The sequence below is a fragment of the Lathamus discolor genome, chromosome 15 (assembly GCF_037157495.1).
Source record: "Lathamus discolor isolate bLatDis1 chromosome 15, bLatDis1.hap1, whole genome shotgun sequence".
Taxonomy (NCBI): Eukaryota; Metazoa; Chordata; class Aves; order Psittaciformes; family Psittacidae; genus Lathamus; species Lathamus discolor.
In genome coordinates, this window is record NC_088898.1 from 11,007,018 (window position 1) to 11,026,624 (window position 19,607).

At 47.6% G+C, this 19,607-nt stretch overlaps 1 protein-coding gene across 1 annotated transcript in view; it reads left to right on the forward strand.

Moving 5' to 3' along the window:
- EXD3 (exonuclease 3'-5' domain containing 3) overlaps positions 1-19,607 on the forward strand; it is a 288,670-nt gene that overhangs the window by 60,726 nt on the left and 208,337 nt on the right. The window contains 3 exon segments of the mRNA XM_065695336.1: positions 6,581-6,615; positions 6,617-6,640; positions 6,642-6,682. Coding sequence (XP_065551408.1) covers positions 6,581-6,615; positions 6,617-6,640; positions 6,642-6,682 — 100 coding nt within the window.

A 19,607-nucleotide genomic window follows, 5' to 3' on the forward strand; every position in this document is an offset into this window, starting at 1 on the left:
TCAGACCTACAAGAAAAAAGGGCAAAAGTATTTAGATGCCCCGATAGGCAAGTGCCCTGTGTTGTGTGCTGTTTGACTCCTGCATGCCTTGAGAGTCGCAGTGTCCCTCCAGTGGGGCAGAAATCACTGAGGCATCACATTTAAAGGTCTTCCTGGGCTTTCCTAAACTGAAGTTCCAGCTGTGAATGATGTTTCCTTTTTCCCTCCTTTGGGAAGGAGGACCCATCGCAGCTAAGGAAGATCTGTTAGATTTTCCATGCTCATCCTCTGGAATACCCTTCTTGCTGTACCGCTGTGAATGGAATGGAGTAGTGTGTCACTGCGTTAAGTTCAGTCGGATGCTGCTGGTAAACTGTTTACCCTGGCTGGAAGGGAAGCGCTGACCCAGCCTTTGAAGCTGCTGCGTTTAGAATGGAGGGTCAGCCCGACTGTCAGGAGTAAAACACACAGAAATTAGCTGCTGGCCTGTGATTTGCACAGTCAGCTCTGTGTTGTGGGAGGCTGCGCGTGAGCTTCTTGGTTTCAGATATTGCTGCACATGGTTGGTACCTGCACACAGCAGTTGTTTTACTCTTGGTATCCCGTTAATGACAACGTTGTGCGGGACATTCTGCATGTGTGCAGGAAGACACATTCTCTGGTGTACAGGGCTTTCTTTGTGGGCACAGGTTTTATTTATGCCCTGGTGCCACAACAATTTGCTTATTGATGTTAGAACTTGGACAGGAACTTCCAATAAAAGCACATTCTTGTCAAGCTGGCAGGTTTCACCGTGCTGAGGGGAAGAGCCTTGAGAGTCCAGCAGACTTTGATAGGCATCTGTTGATATTCTGTCAGCTGCTTTCGAGTTTTAGTGTCGGAACTAGTTAGGTGGAGGGAGTGGAGCATGCTAGAACTGTGTAGCTCTGCTGGTTTCTGCTGTGTTCTGATTTAAGCCTTCACCAGCTACAATGAATCTTGTTATGATAAGGGAATCCCAGCCTGGTTTGGGTTGAAGGGGCCTTAAAGCTCCTCCAGCTCCAACCCCTGCCACGGGCAGGGACCCCTTCCACTGGAGCAGCTTGCTCCAAGCCCCTGTGTCCAACCTGGCCTTGAGCACTGCCAGGGATGGGGCAGCCACAGCTTCTCTGGGCACCCTGTGCCAGCGCCTCAGCACCCTCCCAGGGAAGAGCTTCTGCCTAAGAGCTCAGCTCAGTCTCCCCTCTTCCACCTTAAATAATTTAATAGTATAAAATTATTAAATTACTCCTCTAAATGATAAAACCAATAATAATTAAATTCCATTAGACTGAAGCAGAGAAAGTGGGATCTCCTTTTTAGAATGAGCAGAACTAACATGTATCAATGCAGAAGGTGGGTTTTATCTGCAGGCTCTTGTCCTGGCCTGTTCCTGGTAGCACACTCAAGCGTTGGCAGGTTCTGGGTGGCTCTGTCCTGTCGGGAGCTCCTCAGCCACCCAGCCCTGCTGTGTGGTGGTGCTGGGCAGGTCAGGGATGACCTGAGGCTCTCTGCAGAGGCACGCTGTTGCTGGCACTGCTGCTGGCACTGCCTTTTTCCTGTATCCTTATCACAGAGAAGTGAGGTTTCTATTTCTGGATAGTTAAAGATTTATGTGACAAAGACTGGGAAAATAGGTGGAACTGCCATTTGCATTTCAGCCTGTGGTACAAAGAGGCCTCTTCATCACTTTTCCCCACTTTCAAATAACATAGGCTACTGAGATTGCTTGTAAGTAGTCCTGGTATGTAGGTAACATGTGACCTGCTGAAGTCTGAGATGCTGCAATTCCAGTGTGGAACAGAGGTTTTGGGTGGTGTAACTTAGCTGGTGTGTTATGAAGAATGAAGTGTTGGGTTTGTGGCTGATGGGAGCCTAAAAGCCATATCTGTTCCCAGGGCTGCCGAGCTAGGTTTAAGTGTGGAATCCAAAGCCTGTAAAAGTCAACGAAAAGACACCCCTGGTTTTCAGATCATGTTTTGTTAGCGCTTCTAGGACTACAGCTCCTTCACCCCTACTCCTGACTCCTTTTTTTCACTGCAGAGGGATCCATTAATGCTGGATATCTCTTGCTGCATGTGCCTGTGGGTTCTGTAACAGTAAAGCAAGAAAAGGCAGGTTGGAAAAAACATGAGGTAGCTCAAAGACCGCAGTATGGAAAAGCCTACACAGAAACATTGCTTCCTGCAAGTTGTCATCTCGTTTCTAAAGCTTGAAGTTGCTCTCACTTCACACTTTCAGCCAAGCGGAAGAGAAACCTGCTCTTTTGGTGATGTTATCTGAGGAGAGAGGAGAGGTTTTTAACACAGTCTCTTCACCCAGATGCTGGGCTTTAAGGAAAGCACCAGCTGTGGCAGGGCTTGAGGTAACAGCACAGGAGTTGACCCCACACAGGGTTAACAAACTATCAGGAGAGAGTTTTACTGCTTTTGTCAGCCTGGTTCCAAAGCTGAGGCTTCAGGAGCCTCTTCTTCACTCTAGCCCTGTCACTTGATGGCCCTGCTTGAGTTGAAATTGCTCAAAAGGAAACTGATGGCCTCCAGTTCCCTGTCTGGTGGTGGCTGTGGGCTCAGCTGTTACTGAGGAAGCAGGACTGTGAACTGTCTCATGTGAAGAAGCCTCCCCTCTTCACCTGAATTGTACTTCGCCTTTGGGCAGGCCTGAACTGCAGGCAGGGAGGTGTTAGACACTTGCCAGTCACTCGTCCTTTTTGCTTCAGACCACGGGCATTCAGGATGACCACATGTAATCACTGACCCACAGACTGGTTTGGGTTGGAAGGGACCTTAAAGCCCATCCAGCTCCAACCCCTGCCACAGGCAGGGACCCCTTCCACTGGAGCAGCTTGCTCCAAGCCCCTGTGTCCAACCTGGCCTTGAGCACTGGCAGGGATGGGGCAGCCACAGCTTCTCTGGGCACCCTGTGCCAGCGCCTCAGCACCCTCCCAGGGAAGAGCTTCTGCCTAAGAGCTCATCTCAGTCTCCCCTCGGGCAGGTTAAAGCCATTCCCCTCATCCTGTCCCTACAGCAGAACACTCCTATATGGCCCTAGGCCCCATATCAAGAGCTCAACAGTGCCCACACCTGCCCTGGAATAAAATAGAAGTTGTTGGAAGAGCAGTTGGGCAGCTCCTGGCAGAAGCCTTTTTCTTTAGCTGTTCTGTGCTGGGTTTCTGTATGGGGAACGCTTTGAACAGCAGAAAGCAGCTCTAACAGCAACTGCCTTCTCATGTGCCGTTATCCACCACTGTGAGCTGATCACAACATCCTGCAGGACTGGGAGATGGGGAGTTATATTCTCCCTCTGGACACACTTGATTTAGACCTCAGTGGGGCTGACTTAACAGGAACAAAACACAAGCTCGATCCTGACTACAAAAATAGCAGGCAAGGAATAAGATAATAGCTTTTTTTAGTGAAGAACAATTGGATTGCATGTACTGTTAATTCCTGAATTAGTCTTGTCTGATGTAAGGGGCCTTTGGAAATGTCAAGGTTGAAAGAACCCTTGAGGAGAAATTGTGACTTCTTTTTGCTGTTTGAAAGAATGGAAGTAGTGCCTTTAAGTGTCTTCTGGCAAGAAACTTTCTTTTTACTGAGTTATTAGATGTATCTGGTGCCAGTGATGTGAAAAACTGCAAACTGGTGCAGAACAACACTGATGTGGGTGTTCTGCAGCCAGCAGTGATTCTGGTGGAGTGAAGAATGAGGAGCAGGGGATGGCAGGATAGCTTCTCTGGAAAACTCAGGCATTGCTCATGGGCAGTAAAGTTTGGCTCTCTTCAAGTGTGTACTTACCAGATGTCAGGATGTGAAGGTACAGTCTGCAGGCATTAAGCTGGAAGAGAATAGATTGAGATGAGCTCTTAGGCAGAAGCTCTTCCCTGTGAGGGTGCTGAGGCGCTGGCACAGGGTGCCCCGAGAAGCTGTGGCTGCCCCATCCCTGGCAGTGCTCAAGGCCAGGTTGGACACAGGGGCTTGGAGCAAGCTGCTCCAGTGGAAGGGGTCCCTGCCCGTGGCAGGGGCTTAGAACTGGATGAGCTTTAAGGTCCCTTCCAACACAAACCAGGCTGGGATTCTGGGATTCTATGAAACATGACAGAATAGCAGAGCAGTTGAGGTCGGAGGGGACCTCTGGAGATCACCCACTTCAACCCCATGCTCAGAGCAAGCTGCTCAGGACTGTGTCCAGTCAGGATGGAAGCTGTACAGCCTCTCTGGGCAGTTCCAGTGTTTGAGCACTTGTACAGTAAAAAAAAGACCCAACAAAACAAAGCCCCCAAGATAAACAAGAAAGCATTTTTTCCCTTGATGTTTAAACCTGATTTTCTCCATTTCATGCCCATTGCCTCTTGTCCTGTCCCTGGGCACCACTAAGGAGCGTCTGGCTCTTTCAGACTCTGGTATCTGTATAGATACATTGAGATAAATGCAAAATCTGTAGGCAATTAAATAACACAGAGATAATGAGGAGATAATAGATTCAAAATACCAGCTTCAAAGCAGTGACATTTGTTCTTGTTTGATGCTGGTGCTTTGCCTGACATTTCCTGATGTGTTTCTCAATATACTGTGGGACAGCAAAGCCAGTATGTTCAGCTGTGGTGTAAAGCAATGATAGTGGGTGGGATTCAGCTGGTTGGACATAGATGCCTTCATCTGAAGTGGCCACTAAGAGTCCCAGGACAGCCACCAGAGAGAAACAGGTTACTTCATAGATGTCTTCTTCAGGTAGTCCATCTTCAGCTGAGCTCCCTAGAGATGCCTCTGTATCTCCACTGATCAGAAGGGGAGCCCAGATGGTCAAATAAGATTGAGGCATCTGCGTAGGATAGATGGATCCTGCACAGAGTGCCCTTGGAGGGGCTTTGTGTCCCCAGAGCAGCACTGATACCCCCTGTGTTTGCTGTGGGAGGTGTTTCTGGCATGATTTGGGTTCAATCCTGGAGTTTAATGTACAAACAGAGGAGATGGCCATGGGGAACAGAAGCTTACAGGTGTTCATGTGGGTGCATTGTGGGATGGCTGCTCTCAGACAAGGCTCCTCTGGAGAGAATTCTGCTTTCTGTTAGGCTGGTGTGTCTGGCAGAGCCTGTGGGGCCCTGCCTGTGTCTGTGGGATGAAGCTGGCCCTCGGCTGTCCCATGGTCTCCCCATGCACGAGAGGCTGAGCACGTCTCCCTTGGGTCCGTGCTGGAAGCAGCTTGAGCTGCCTGATGTACCTTGTTAAAAGCTTCTCTAGATAACACAAGTGTGAGCCCTGGGCATTGTTCGGTTCCCTGCCTCTTCCAGAGTCAGTCCTGCTGGGGTTCCTATACAGTGGCATTTGAAGGAGTGTCATCAGAGTTCTGGGAATGTGCCCAAACCATGTTTGTGGCCGTTACTGTGGTGGGATCTCGTGGGACGCAACCTGGAAAGCCACTGCTTGCCGGGGGGGGGGGGAATTCTTCTCCTTTGCCCAGCTGCTGAGCAGGGCCAAATTCTGCAGAGTCGGACCTTGAACTTGCCATTTCCTTTGCCTTTCCTTTTTTTTTTTGTTATTGGCTAAAGTCCTCAAAGGAAGAGAAGTGCCTTTGCTGGTACAACGTGGTGTGGTCAGTTCTGACCCACTAGATCACGTCCTACAGCTGCTTGCATTTAGCAGCTTGGTGAGATGCTAACAAAGGTGACCTTCATGGTGCCTGGTAAGAATATAACCCTTTTAAATCCCCCCTGAGTGACATACACCTAGTGCTGAATGTGGGATTCACGTTCTCAAAGTTACCTATCATCTGTTGAAGAGCAGGAAGCTACTATTCTGTCCTGGTTCTGTGTCATGTCCTGCTCAATGGTGCCCTGGTTACACTGCTGCCAAGAACAAAACCCAACATACTGATGAATACCTCCAGCCTGTTGTACAGAGACTTAAATCACTTGTTGTTATTGCTGCTCCATTTGTATTTTTCTAAGCATTTGTGTTCCACCAGCGCACTCAGTGAGTACTCTCGAGGGGGAATTTCCTTCCTGATAAACAATTCTGCAATGTGATTCAGCAGGAAGGATGTGGTGGTTGAGGCACTGAACTGGGATTTGGGAGACATGGGTTCTGTTCCCAACTCTACCACAGTTAAGATGTGATGAGTGGAAGGACAAGGAAACAAAGAGGAGGAGCTGTTTAGCTACGGCAAAAACATACTTCCCCGTGGACTGTTTGTCCACTTTGGAGGTTAGATGGGGCTGGGGTTTTGTTTGGTTAATCAAGTAAACAGGGTTAGATGCTCCTGTTTGTGCAGTCGAAATCTGAAAGCTAATCTCAACCTCCTCCAGAGATGCAGATGTTGCTTTAACTACATGTTGGTTTAACTTACATGAGATTGCAGATGCCACTTTTCAGTATTTCTTCATTGACTTAATTCACCAATTCACCACTCAGTTTTCTGATCTTCACGTGGTGTACTCTGACTTGTACACTAAGCTGCATACGCACAGTTTCTCCACTCTTGCTTAGATTCAGTGGCAACAGACCACACACAAGATATTTCCTTTGTCACACAGGGTGAAGTTCCTACAGTTTGAGAGTAACACTGCATTGGTTTTTCTTTTCAGAAGCAAGAGCTTGAGCTCCCACCTCTGAGCTGTAGACACCTTGATTTGGTGTTGCCTTTGGGAGGATGAATCAGGACAGTGACTCAAGTGATGAGACCACTGGTGAGTTTTCTGCTTGTCCAAGTGTTTGCTTATCTTCTCCTGTTGGTTCAGCACGATTTGCTTTCCATTGATTTTACTTGATGCTACTGGAGGAGAATGCTGAATCAGAAGTAGAGCAAAACATGGGAATTCAATGCCAAATGACATGCCATGAAGTTTACTGGATCTCTGAGGTTTCCTGCTCCACATCAGCATTCTTAAAATTGTATTTCAGGTTGAAAATGTTTACAGCAGTTGTTTTTATAACTTCTTGCCAGTTCAGAAGAGCACAAAGAATCCCAGAATCCCAGACTGGTTTGGGTTGAAGGTACCGTAAAGCTCCTCCAGCTCCAACCCCTGCCACGGGCAGGGACCCCTTCCACTGGAGCAGCTTGCTCCAAGCCCCTGTGTCCAACCTAGCCTTGAGCACTGCCAGGGATGGGGCAGCCACAGCTTCTCTGGGCACCCTGTGCCAGCGCCTCAGCACCCTCACAGGGAAGAGCTTCTTCTATTGTTTTATTACTGTGTGTTACACAGCTCATTCACCTTTTATCCAGAGTTTAATTTTCTCATTTTTGCTTTTGTAGCTGCTTTATCCTATGAAATGAGACCGGTGGGAGGTGCACACACACTGTTTCCATGTATTCCCTATGAAGTCTCAGTGTCAGGGTCCTTGACGGAGAGGTTGAATGGACAAGAATTTGTTACTTATTCTGGCTCAGTCCTGCCATAAATCTCCTCTCCTCTTCCATCCCCATCTTTGGTTACTGGAAACCAGCATCATTCAGTGCTTCTGGCAGTGTCTGTAGGGGAGCAGGACCTGGGGGACACAGCCTCCTGGGCTCCTACTCAGTTTGTGCTTTTTTGGATGTGTAAAGGGGCATTCTCAGTTCTGACGTGAGGGCTATTTTTTGACAGTTTCCATTGTTCCCACTCTTTGTTCATGGGTGAGGTCTTTTTGTCTGATGCCTTTTTCAGAAGCAGAGGCTTCTGTGAGCTGCCTGCTCACAGGTTTGGGGATTCTTCTTTTTCAGAATTTCTTCCTTTTTCAGACTCGCTTGGGCGAACTCATCCAGACAGTATCTGCCCGTGGGGATTGCTGGGATATTCCCTTTCTGGCATTGCTAGGATATTCCCTTGCTGGGATAGCAAGGGAAATGGGTGTCATAGCTGCCACCCTTGTGCCATGCTTTGCTGTCACAGTCCCTGTGGTTGTAGGCAGAACAAGTTGCTGAACTTATGGATCTGGACACCAGCCTACACTGCAGAACTTGCCATTGTCCCTGGGTTTAAATCTGAGACTTCAGGAATGTAAAACTGTAGGAAGATTCCTGTGGTAGCATGGGTATCTATTCTGGAATAATCTGTCTGTGTTGTATTGCTGTGAGCAGGTGATGAATACACTCAGGATATCACGCAGATTCATGAACAAAAGGACCAAGAGGCATTCAATGAAAGTGTCTCTAACACAAACCATCCTGGGTGCTCGTGAGGAATGTGTGGATCACATGGTCAGAATGTTCACAGACTGCTCATTGCAAGGGTAATAAATGGAAGTTTATTTAATTTTGAAGGGTAATAAATGTTGTTTTGAGTTTAGATCCACTCTCTAACAGGCACAGACATGAAGCTGTCCAGAGGGACACATTTCCGATGTCCTGTTCGCATAGATTTTGCACCTTCTGTCGAATGCTTAGTACTGGTTCCTCTTGGAGTCAAGATACTGGGTTAGGCAGATGAGATCCACTGATGCATATCTAGGCTAACGATAGGGATCTTCACATTCAGACCTCCATTTGTCCAGCTTCCAGCATCAGCCTTCTGTCGCCACCTATTAAGTTTTACAATATGGGTTCATGTCATTATCTAGGCCTTGCTGCCACTGTGGCTATACTTAGAGAGGAAGGATGTTATAATCTGTGAAAGATTAAAATATTTTGACTGTAACCCAGCTGGAAGGGCAGCACTTTTCTCAGGGCAAGGCACAGCCAAGACTTTTCCCATTTCTGTCCTCCCCTTGTATACAGGAAGGAAGTGCTGGCAAAGGCCCCCTCAGCTTCCTGTCGACTTTGGAGTTTCCAGACACAACCTTCTCCACCATCCATCACCCAGCCCAGCCAAACAATCCCAGCAGCACCAGGGGAAAAACACACATCTCCCATAAACACTGTGAGCAAAGCACCAGGGTCTGGGCAGCGGTTTGAGCTGGGGGCTGTGCGGGACAGCAGGCTGGGGATTCCCTCCCTTCCCTGTAGAATCAAGTGTCTCAATAATGAGAATTCCCCTTTTACAAAGGAATACAAAAGTGAAAAAGAAGGAAAAGACCTGATGTTTAGTAAAGCAGCTGCTACACTGACAGGTTGTGGAGGCTGAAACTGAGGAACTGATGGGTAATGTTTTCTGGTTCAGAGCACCCCGGGGTGATGTGTCTGGCCATAGGGGAAGGAAGGAACTGTTGTCTGCTGTGATGGAGACAGAGGTTTCTATCAGGTCTTCAGGGTAGGGCGGTGGTGAAGCGAGCCATATCTGTGCTGCCTTAAAGAAGGAAGTAAATAAGGTGGAGGCCTTACCTATACATGAATCACCTTTGCTGAATATGATTCTGTGGCTCTCTCCAAGAAAGGCTCAGAACTGAACCGTGACCTTTTTCTCTCATCATGTTTAAATGCTGCATTGCAGTATTTAGGTAATGTTTCCAGACCTGTTGGCTCTGTGACCTCTTTTCGACCATTCCTCAAAACAGCTATTTGGTTTTATCTTTTTCAGTATGGTTTTAGTATTCTTGCCAGCTTTGAGCTGTGCATTTCATATGGTTTGAAAGCAAAAGCCTGCAAAGATTGGCTGTTTAAATGATGAGTAATTATGGAATCATAGAATCCCAGAATCCCAGACTGGTTTGGGTTGGAAGGGACCTTAAAGTTCCACCCCCTGCCCTGGTCAGGGACACCTTCCACTAGAGCAGGTTGCTCCAAGCACCATCCAACCTATTACTGAAATACCTCTCAAGATCACTGTGTACTCCCATTGTACAACTGGATATGACAGTGTATTGAGAGTCTAACGTGGCAGAGAAACAACTTTTCAATATCTGAGCCTTAACGGTCCTAATGCATCCAGCCTGAATGCTTTATGTGTAAGGCTGAGCACAGTCTTGCTGGGTGTGAACATCCACACAGACAGAGCTCTCTCTGCATTACCATGTTCTCAGCATTCTCCAGCAGGTGCTTTGGAAGCCATCCTATTGTTCTTTGGCCTGAGCTACTCCAAAGCTGCCTCCTAGTAGGTTGTGTTCAACAGTTAAGAGGGCTAGTTTGTACTTGGGCATGGAAGGAGGGGAACTGAAATGCTATCGACCACCAAGGCAATTGTTCCTGTCCTGGGCTCAATGTAATGCTGCTCTTGCTCAACTGTATTTGTTTTAAGCCCCCATCTCAGCTAAGCACAGCAGCTCGTACATCCGTGTGGAGTTCAGACACCTCCAAGACGGATCTATTTGGGTCATTTGAGGCTTTGAGGTAAAATTCAAGTGAGAGTCCAGCTTAATGGTAAATGGAAAATGTACACTGACATTTCAGCAGTTGCTAAATTGAGTCAGACAGGAATGGTGTGGGGTTGCATATTCCTAAATTCACTGACACTGCAGGATTCCATCAGCCTTTCCTCTGACTTCTCTCTGCAGAAGGCTGCTGTCAGTAATTCCTGCAGCGTGCCCAGTGGACTCAGAGTCAAACCAGTATTTACTTAAGGCCTACGTTTTGGCAAAGTTGGGATGAAACTGGAATAGGAGCATAAGCTCTAGGATTAAAGAACGAGATGTTGTTTTAATGATAAGGTTTTTAGGGAAGAGCTGTGGAAGTAATTGGTGAAGACTTTCCAGAATCAAATTGTGTACTACTGAGATGTGGCCACTCTGGCCCCATGTGCCTACTGCCCAATGTGGTGGTTGTGTTTGTAACACATCCTTCAGTGCAGTGTATATACAGTGTGTATACGGTGTATATACAGTTTATATACTTTTATCATGTAAAAACCAGTGTGTAACTCTTAACAACCTTGAGAAGCAAAAGAATCCCCAGCTCTGTGCTGGCTACCTGCAGGAGCACCTTCCCTGCCCAGCCAGATGTGCCTGTCTTTGGTTATTTCATTCCTTCCCCTCTGGTTCACATTTTTATTGTCCTTTGTCTGGGCTTGTAAAAGGCATGGGGTGGGGAGTAAGCTCCTTAAATGCCTTTACAATACTCTGTGGGACAGAAGTGAGTCCTCATTTGAAGTCTTTATGGAATGCGATATTATGGAGTCTTCATTTAAAATCTGAAGGCATTTCTGAAATGCTAACAGTTATATTTGAATCTACCAGAAATGCACATGAATAACACCAGTTGAAACAGAAAAGAAGGTAAAAGTTCCTGGGGATGGGAAGGATCATGAGGAGCAGTAATAGCTGCTTGTTTATGAAAACAGTGACAAACCTAAAACTAACCCATCAGGGTGATGGGTTAGAGCTAGGAAAAGCCAGGTTTCCCACTGGTCAGGGCTGAACGTAGATGCTGCCCATTGAAGTTGTCAAGTTTAAAAGAAGAAAAGCAAAACTCAGCAACCTACTTTCAGGCTGTGCTGTACAGCTGGGGTTCCCAGGCAGCTTGTGGCATGTGGCAGTTTCAGTTCTCTGTTTTGTGAAGGTATGAATCTTCTGCACTGTGAAGCTGCTTCACTGCACATGGGAAAGTGCTCTCATTGATAGCCTGCAGCATTGCTTCATTGCCCTCTGGAAGGTTAATTTATTGTGTCCTTGCTTGTCCTGGCTATCCCATTTGGAGGGAGAAGACATCACTCAGGCAGCGGGTGCAATTCTGCTTATTTCCTGCAGGCACTCATCTCTTATTTATTATCACAGGATCATAAAACTCCAGACTGGTTTGTGTTGGAAGCAACCTTGAAGCTCATTCAGTTCCAACCCCCTGCCATGGGCAGGGACACCTTGCACAGCCTGTGCCTGGGAGGACTGGTAGTTCTCAAAGAAGTGGAAGCAGGCAGGGACTTGTGAGCCCCTTCTGATGTGTTTGTGGCTGTCATGGCCCATGGCTCAAGAGAAAACAAGTCCTCAGGATTGCCAAAGCCTCTGAAAAGTCAAAGAAATAGGTTGGAGTAGTCAAATGCTGTTTGCCCAGGGATAGGGCATGGAAACACATGCGCTATCAGAAACACAGTGTGACTGAGAAGAGTTCCGTTTAGGTTGGACGTGTGGTCATAGCACATAAACTGATCGATAGCAGAGGAGTTTTCCATGGTTTGCCTGCAGGTCTCTACATTCCTCTTTGCAAAAAGGATGGAGCATAAGAGCTGTTTCCTCCCACTCTGGTACTTTCATATAAATCTAGTGAAGACAAGGGTCACGTTAAATCCAAGAGCCCCAAGCAACCTTCATCAGCTCTAGCAAACATGGAGGAAAAACGTACTGTGAAACCAAACAGGCGCTAGTTTTGAGAAAGCCTGGAGCTGAAACTGTGTCCTACAGCCCAGGTCCACGCTGCTGCCTCTTGGTGCAGCATCTTGAGATAAATCCCACCCTGTCATCACTTTACCCCAGAGCTGACCATATTGGTTTTGCTGTCCCACAGCATGTCAAGAAACACATCAAAAAGTGTCAGGCAAAGCAGAGGGTTCTCCTGTGCATCCTTCTTTCCCTGGCTCCACAGACCTTGCTCCCGAGGCATGTGCCCTCTTCTCCAGCTAGACAAGAACCCACAGGGTGCTGTGTGCTCTGCAGGAGCAGAGGGGTTGCCTGCAGCACGTAGCCACAGATCTTCTCATCCTAAACAAAAGGGTTTGGGAGTAAACCCAACCTCCATTTGTGTGTGGGGAGGGAGGAACGGCACTGCCACTGCAGGGCTTCATTTGTGTTTCAGTGGGAACTGCGAGGCAATAGCAAGGTCCTGCTCAGGGTCTGGAGCAGGGTTTGCTGTGTGTGATTGTGCCTTCTTTTAAATTAAACTATTTTGCAAGCACTTCCTTCCTGCATTTCTCAGAAGGAGGGAGGGGGGTGTGCAAAGAATGTTTAACTGCCTTTGACGGAGGAGGAAAACTGAAGAAAACAAGAGATGCAATCCTAACTACTGACCTTTTACTTGAGCTTGGTTATGTTTTTCAGCAGCAGAGCCTCCAGGGAGTAACAGCATCCTCCTTGCTATTGTGCTGCCTGCCCAAAAAGGGGGCTAAAGTTCAGCTTTTATGATGTTCTCACTCTGGGCTTGTGGGAAAAAGGCCACATTCCCTTTCTTAGGTCATACGAGTGCAAGAGATGACAGAGTCCTCCAGTCTAACCCCAGGGCATTAGGCCAGTTCAGAATGAGCCTGGGATAGACAGCTTGGTAAATCTGCAGCAGCTTTTGCTCCTTATGGAGCTTCCCAGCAGGTGGGAGGGTAATTTACGGTGTTAAATTACAAGGCACTGATTTATTTCATGTTGGTGTGTTATTGCTCCATAAGAGCACATGGGTTGCCATTACTCGTAATGGAGTCTTGCACTTTATTGTCAAGTGCTCCTTTTCCACTTTGGTCGACAGTTACTGGAAATGAGTGTTACCCACTAAGACAAGAGCAAGAGGCAAGTAAGCATGAACCAAACCTCCATACTCTTCCCCAACAAACCACAGGTTTTAGGGAACCCTCCACTTTTGAGGACTGAGATTATTGCAGTGGATGTTCTCAAATTGTGCTCTGTGCCCATCAGACTGCTTGTTCCCTGTCCAAGGGACTAGAAGCTGTCAGTGCCTTTGCTCACTGGTTCAGTTCAGGCTCCCATCTCTGGTGCCATGCTCAGCACCACAGCCGCAGGCTGATGGTCACCAGTTCCCTTATTAGCATCCCATGCCTCTATCCATTGAGGTTTCCTTTAGCCTTGTTGAAGTGTTGTTCAATAGATACTGAGCTGGTGTTTTCAATGCTGTGATCCTGGCTCTGGAGAGATGGCTGTGCTTCCTGAAATGTGGCGCGGTCTGGGAGCAGAGGAGGAGGTTCTGTCTGGAAAGGCACCTATCTGAAGGGCAGACATTGTTTTAAAGTTGCACGCACTGGTTTAAAGTTACTGTAAGATATACTGTTTAAAAAAGAAATCTGGGTGATGATGGTGTCCATCTGTGTATTTCCATCCTGTCTGCAGTGCTTGCAACTCCTGCTCAGGTGCTGCAGCATCTTACCCTGGCCATGTTGTGCTGCAGCAACACGCAGATCCAGTCTTGCGGCTGATGCATGAGTTTTACCTTAAGTTGGAGCCTTGTCTTTCATGTGCTGGGGCATATAAAACTCAACAGTATACCTGCCTACCCTGCAGTTCATTGACGATATCTGTATCTCTATCCATTGTGTAATTAATAATGTGTATCTCAATGTTATAATGAGAGGTGTGTGCTGTACCAGAACAGAGCAGATGGAAGTGCTGACTGATCCATCAGCTTAATTGCAGATGCAAGGGGAAGAAGGGCTCCCTGACCTTCTCCCTCTTGCCCTCATAACCAGTTCTGTGTACATGAGGCATTCTCTTTACTCCAGTGCTGGTACCAGTATCTTGGACCCTTCACTGAGCTGGTTCAATTCACTGGCCCAGCAACAACTGATCTGTGTTTTGGCCAGGTTAGATTCCTGCCAACAGCTTGGGTAGGACAGGCTTCTGAGAGGTCTGCTGAGGACCAGAGCCTGTGTGAGCTGAGACAGGGCAGGGGTGCTCTGCATTGCAGCAGGGGTGAGCTGTGGTGAGAAGGTGTTGGCTGTTACCCACTTGCTAATGTGTTCACCTTCATGGGTACCAGACACCTCTGACATGGTGGAACATGCACCTGCAGTGAAGTGAAGCCAGCCTGTCACTATGGTTGCTTTCATAAAACCCCAGCCTGGTTTGGGTTGGAAAGAACCTCAAAGCTCATCCAGCTCCAGCCCCTTCCACTGGAGCAGCTTGCTCCAAGCCCCTGTGTCCAACCTGGCCTTGAGCACTGCCAGGGATGGGGCAGCCACAGCTTCTCTGGGCACCCTGTGCCAGCGCCTCAGCACCCTCGCAGGGAAGAGCTTCTGCCTAAGAGCTCATCTCAGTCTCCCCTCGGGCAGGTTCAAGCCATTCCCCTTGGCCTGTCCCTACAGGCCCTTGTCCCAAGCCCCTCTCCGGGTTTTTTGTAGGCAAGAAATTTTTTGCGTTTTCACACTGAGCTTTTGCAGTGGATGTTTTCAAATTGTGCTTTTCCAGTGCCTGACCTTCAGGTTTGGTAACTGCAAGTATCTGGTTACCTGTGGTGGTTTGCAGGCGGGTGGTTGGGTTGGGAAGGAGAGAAATTAGGTCCCTGGAGTTGGTGAGCTCTGGCATTTGTGGTTAGCACAGTGAGTGGTAGAGTACAAATGAATGCTGGAAAACAGGCCTGAAACTGAAGGAGCTTTGCCAGGAGGTTTGCTGCAGACAAGAGCTGGACCTGTGATGTGAAGCTGGTGGGCAGTGGCATTCAGGGAACCCAGGAGTGGGTCTGGTCAAGGCAGGATCATGGTTCTTTCAGCCAGTTTGGGAATTGTTTAATATTAATCTGTCTTTCTGGCTTGCAAGTGTTCATTTTCACATACACAAAAAAATGCCTGTGGCAGCCTGATGTGTGGTGGTCTAGGCAGAGGTCCTGGGTATTCAGCTTAGTGCTGGATAGGGTTGTTCAGTCTGGAGAAGAGAAGGCTCAGGGGGGACCTGATCTCTCCCTACAAGTGCCTGACAGGAGGATGGAGCCAGGAGGGGCTGGGCTCTGCTCCCAAGGAACAAGGGATGGGACAAGAGGAACCGGCCTCAAGCTGCACCAGGGCAGGTTTAGATGGAGCTGAGGAACAATTCCTGCCCCAGAGGGTGCTCAGGCATTGGAACAGGCTGCCCAGGGCAGGGCTGCAGGCACCGGCCCTGCAAGTGCTCACACCCCGTGGAGACGAGGCCTCAGTGCCATGGGTCAGTGGTGGCCTTGGCAATGCTGGGAACGGTTGGACTGGGTGAGCTTAAAGGGCTTTTCCAACCTGGTTGATTCTGTGATTCTGTTCTATGTTGGCTCTTGCCCAGCTGCCTGCTCTCCACCATCAGCTAAGCAGTGGGTAACATTGGTGGCTGTGGAAGAGCCACCGTCCCTCTTGACTTGCAGGGGGGGAGGGAGGGAGGCCTTTGACAGAACTGTAGACTTTGGCTCTCCAGATCATTAATTTAACCTGCTTTAATTTTGCCTAAACAGAGGAGGTGTCTCTTTTCATTTCCTTCTGGATGCTCTTTGTCTGCAGCTACACAGGCACTGGGAGGGAGAAAGGTCTTTCCTAAATTGTTTGTTTTATCTTGGGGTAGAGAAATCCCGATTTATGATCAGCTCTCCCTCCCCAGGGCTCTGCCTCAGGAACATCTTCTGGAGAGCTGTTTTCAGCTTCTACTTCAAGAAGCCTGTAGCAAGCTCTCAGTACTTCAGCATAACAAAAGTTCACGCAGTTCAGAGCTTTCATGATTACAGAGAAACTTTGCTTGGGATTTTCAGAATGTCCTAGACACAATTAAAGGAATTTCTCAGAGAGGAGAGTGCAGGCTGGGGACTCGCCAGCAGATGTAGTCACTCAAGGAAAACTTCATTTGGCTTGGCTGGGTCCTGCTGTCTTTCCATGCTCTTTCATCCCACCACCAGCCTTTGTCTCTCAGCCTGTTGCATGGTCTCTTTGTCTGTCTTTGTCCATCCTTCTTTCAACCTGCCCTGCGTTCCCTTGCAGGCCTAATGGGGCAGCGTTAACCTGGCTACTGCCAAGACAAGCAGCAAGTTGGGATGAAAGAGGCGGCTTTTGGCTGTCATGAGACTTCAGCCACTCACTTCCTAAAATTAAAGGCTGTGAGTGGATCTGTCAGGCAGCCAAGGCAGAGACAATGATTTGGGTTCCATTTTGTTCCTTTGATACTGACTGGAATGTGTGCACCAAATGGGAAGACAAGATTTGCATCTAAGTTTTGCTGGAAGACTTTGGGTAAACCCTTTTGCTTCCCAGCGCCTGGGTGTGGAAGAAGTGCAGCATCTTCCTGTGATGCACAGCCTGAGGTGTAGCTCTTTGAGGAAATCAACTTCTGCTCAATGTAGAGAAGGGAAAATACAAACTTGGAGGGCTGTTGTCTTTGTGCTGTTGGCAGCTCTTTGTGATAGCACTTTGTCCAGCACTGCTGCTCTTGGGCATGGGTTGGTAGCATTATTGACTTGCAACAAAGTGCTGAAGTGATCACAGTAAGGGCTGTAAAAGGATTCCATTTGGGAGATCAATATGTCCTTGGCTGCATGCAAGTCTGATAGAAAGATTTTGAAGGTCTTTATTTCAAATGCCTTTGGCGGAGGAGGGCCTTGGAAAGGCTTTTACAGAACTGCAGCTCACAGACTTCTTCAGAGCGTTGGATTGTTTCGGTAGCTTTGTGTCAAACTTTGTGACATTTTTGCATTGCCAAGGAAGCCAGAACAGACTTCCTGATGTGCTTGCTTTGGTGCTCCCAGGGCTCCAAAGGCAGCGCCTTCACTTCTGAACCTGCTCCGAACTAATTGCAAATGAAGTCTGTGGTAGCTCCGGGACAGAATATGCTCTATATGGCACAAATAATTGTTGAAGGTAAGTATTGCATTCAGTCAATTCAGGATGGAGCTGTTGTGACAGTGCATTGGCACTTTGATCTTTCAATCCCTTAGCAACTGCATGGTGCTCCAATTCCTTCTACTTCCCACTGCTCACTTGTTTAAACTACTACTGAGTCCACATATTTAGTATCCTTCACTTCAATATCCTATTGTACTCATTTTCTATTGTAAGACTTTTTACATCCTCTATTACATCATTATTATTCTAATCATGTGCTCACATAGGTCTGTGGTGGCTGACGTACTCCAAACCTAAGTAGTGTTGATACCAGGTCTTCAGTGTCAGGCCATGTGTCCAGCACATGTGGACAGTTGTGAATGACTGGAGTACTGTGGTGTGTGGCCTGGTTCTTCATGAGATATAATGACATGCAAAAGGCCTTAATGAATATTCTATTTTAAATTACATGCACATTTTAAATAGGCGAAGTGATGAACAAATAAGTGCATGAAAGATGGTTCAACTTCTGTGTTCCAGAGCTAACAGCTAATTCTTAGACACCCCAAGGCAAAATATTTAGCAGTATTGATCCTCCTGTGAGGCTGGAGACTGAGGAGACTTTAAAGTCCTGGAGCAATGTTGTTGTGCTTTTTGGACATGAGCTGGTTTTCACCTTTAAATTGCAGTGTGCTGCTGTGTTGATTAGTGGAGAGCTGTGATTGCAGCACCATCCTCTGCTCAATGGTTTGGGCATGTTGTCACTGGTGAAGTTGTGATAGGGTTCCCTCCCAGGCCCTGATGCTAAGCTGATTACTCAGGTGGAGTGAAAAGCCTAAGAAGCACCTGTGAAATGGTGCTTATTGACACAAACCACTTTATAATCTAGCCTGGCTTCCTTGAACCATTGCAGCACCCCGATTCTCTGTAGCCCACCCCATCAGCTATCCCTGAGCTGACCAGGGGCTGGGGAGGCAGCAGGATATTGCACACTAAGCTGTTTCTCTCCATTTTGATTCAGCAGTGTAGCTCAGTATCTCACACTAAAAGGACTTTCCATTGGTATTCATGGCTCATATAACAGCTCCTCAACAGTTTCCTTCGGCTTCGGAGGGAAAGGATCTTTCCATGCATAATTTAATCACATTCAGCACTGCAGCACTTGGGTTTCTTTTTCTTTTTCCACAGAAAATCTATAACATCTTGTTAGTTAAACCTTCGACTTTCAGAAATGCCCTGAGCTTGCTTATCTTGCTCATTCAGATAAACACCTCTCAGCATCCTGTTTTTCTTATGTCATACGAACAGGAAGAGAGCGATTGTTTGAGATGTGCGTCAGTCATCATTGTAACCAGGCAGCCCCATTACCCTCCCCATTGCCATAGAAACCATCAAATCTGTTCAGCGACGAGGGGGGAGCTGACAGGTAGCCTTTCTTTTCTACTTACCCTCCTAAGAGCTCATGTTTAGGACCTCTCAAAGATGAGTTTTCTTTATTTTCACTAAGAAGGTGCACCTCTAAATTCTGCAAGTGAATAGGCGTTACTCACTGATCTGCAGTAGCAGTGAGATCTTTTATTCAGCCTTGTATCTCATACTGGAAACCCTGCAAAATTCCAAAGCTAGCTCTTCAGTCCGTGGAAGCACCGTATGTGGTACCAGGCAGGGTTTTGCCTGTGTGTAACATCTGTAACATGTCCTAGAGCAGACTGGGGTGAGCCAGCTGGCTTATGGAAATACATTTGGCTATTCTGCAGTCACTTGAAGGTGACCTGCAGAGCTGTGTGCATGGAGGGAGCTGATTCAGTGTTTGGGGCACATTTGGCATTAATTGGAACTGTTCCTGACACTTCAAGGTGGGATTTGCCAAAGCAGCATTGGGAGCAGAGGTATGAATGAAGAACATGTTATTTGAAGATCCTTGCTTTCTCTAGCAATATTGAGTATTGGTGCTGGCAACAGAGCTTTACCATAACGCTGAGGTGTAATTAGCTGTAGGAAGAAGAAGGAATTTTACCACTGTTTTCTTCAATGTAAGCAAAGTAGCAGTTGCACTCTGCCTGTGGAGAGTTTCGTTCAGCCTGGACAAATGGCTCACCTCCACCCTGGTTACTTGAGTCTTTTAATTACATTATATGTAACATGCAAATCAGTTTGGTTCAGTATACTGCCCATCAAGAGCCCACATCTGCCCTTCCAGTTGCTCGCAGCCTGTCCTACCATGCAGGCAGAGGAGGAGGAGGAGGGAGGAGAAGAGGAGTGTATGAAGGTGGCAATAGTGTCAAGTCTTCATCTCTTCAACACTCAGCCTAAGGGACAGAAAGGAAGCTGGCCTGGCAGCAGGGATCGTTGGGTA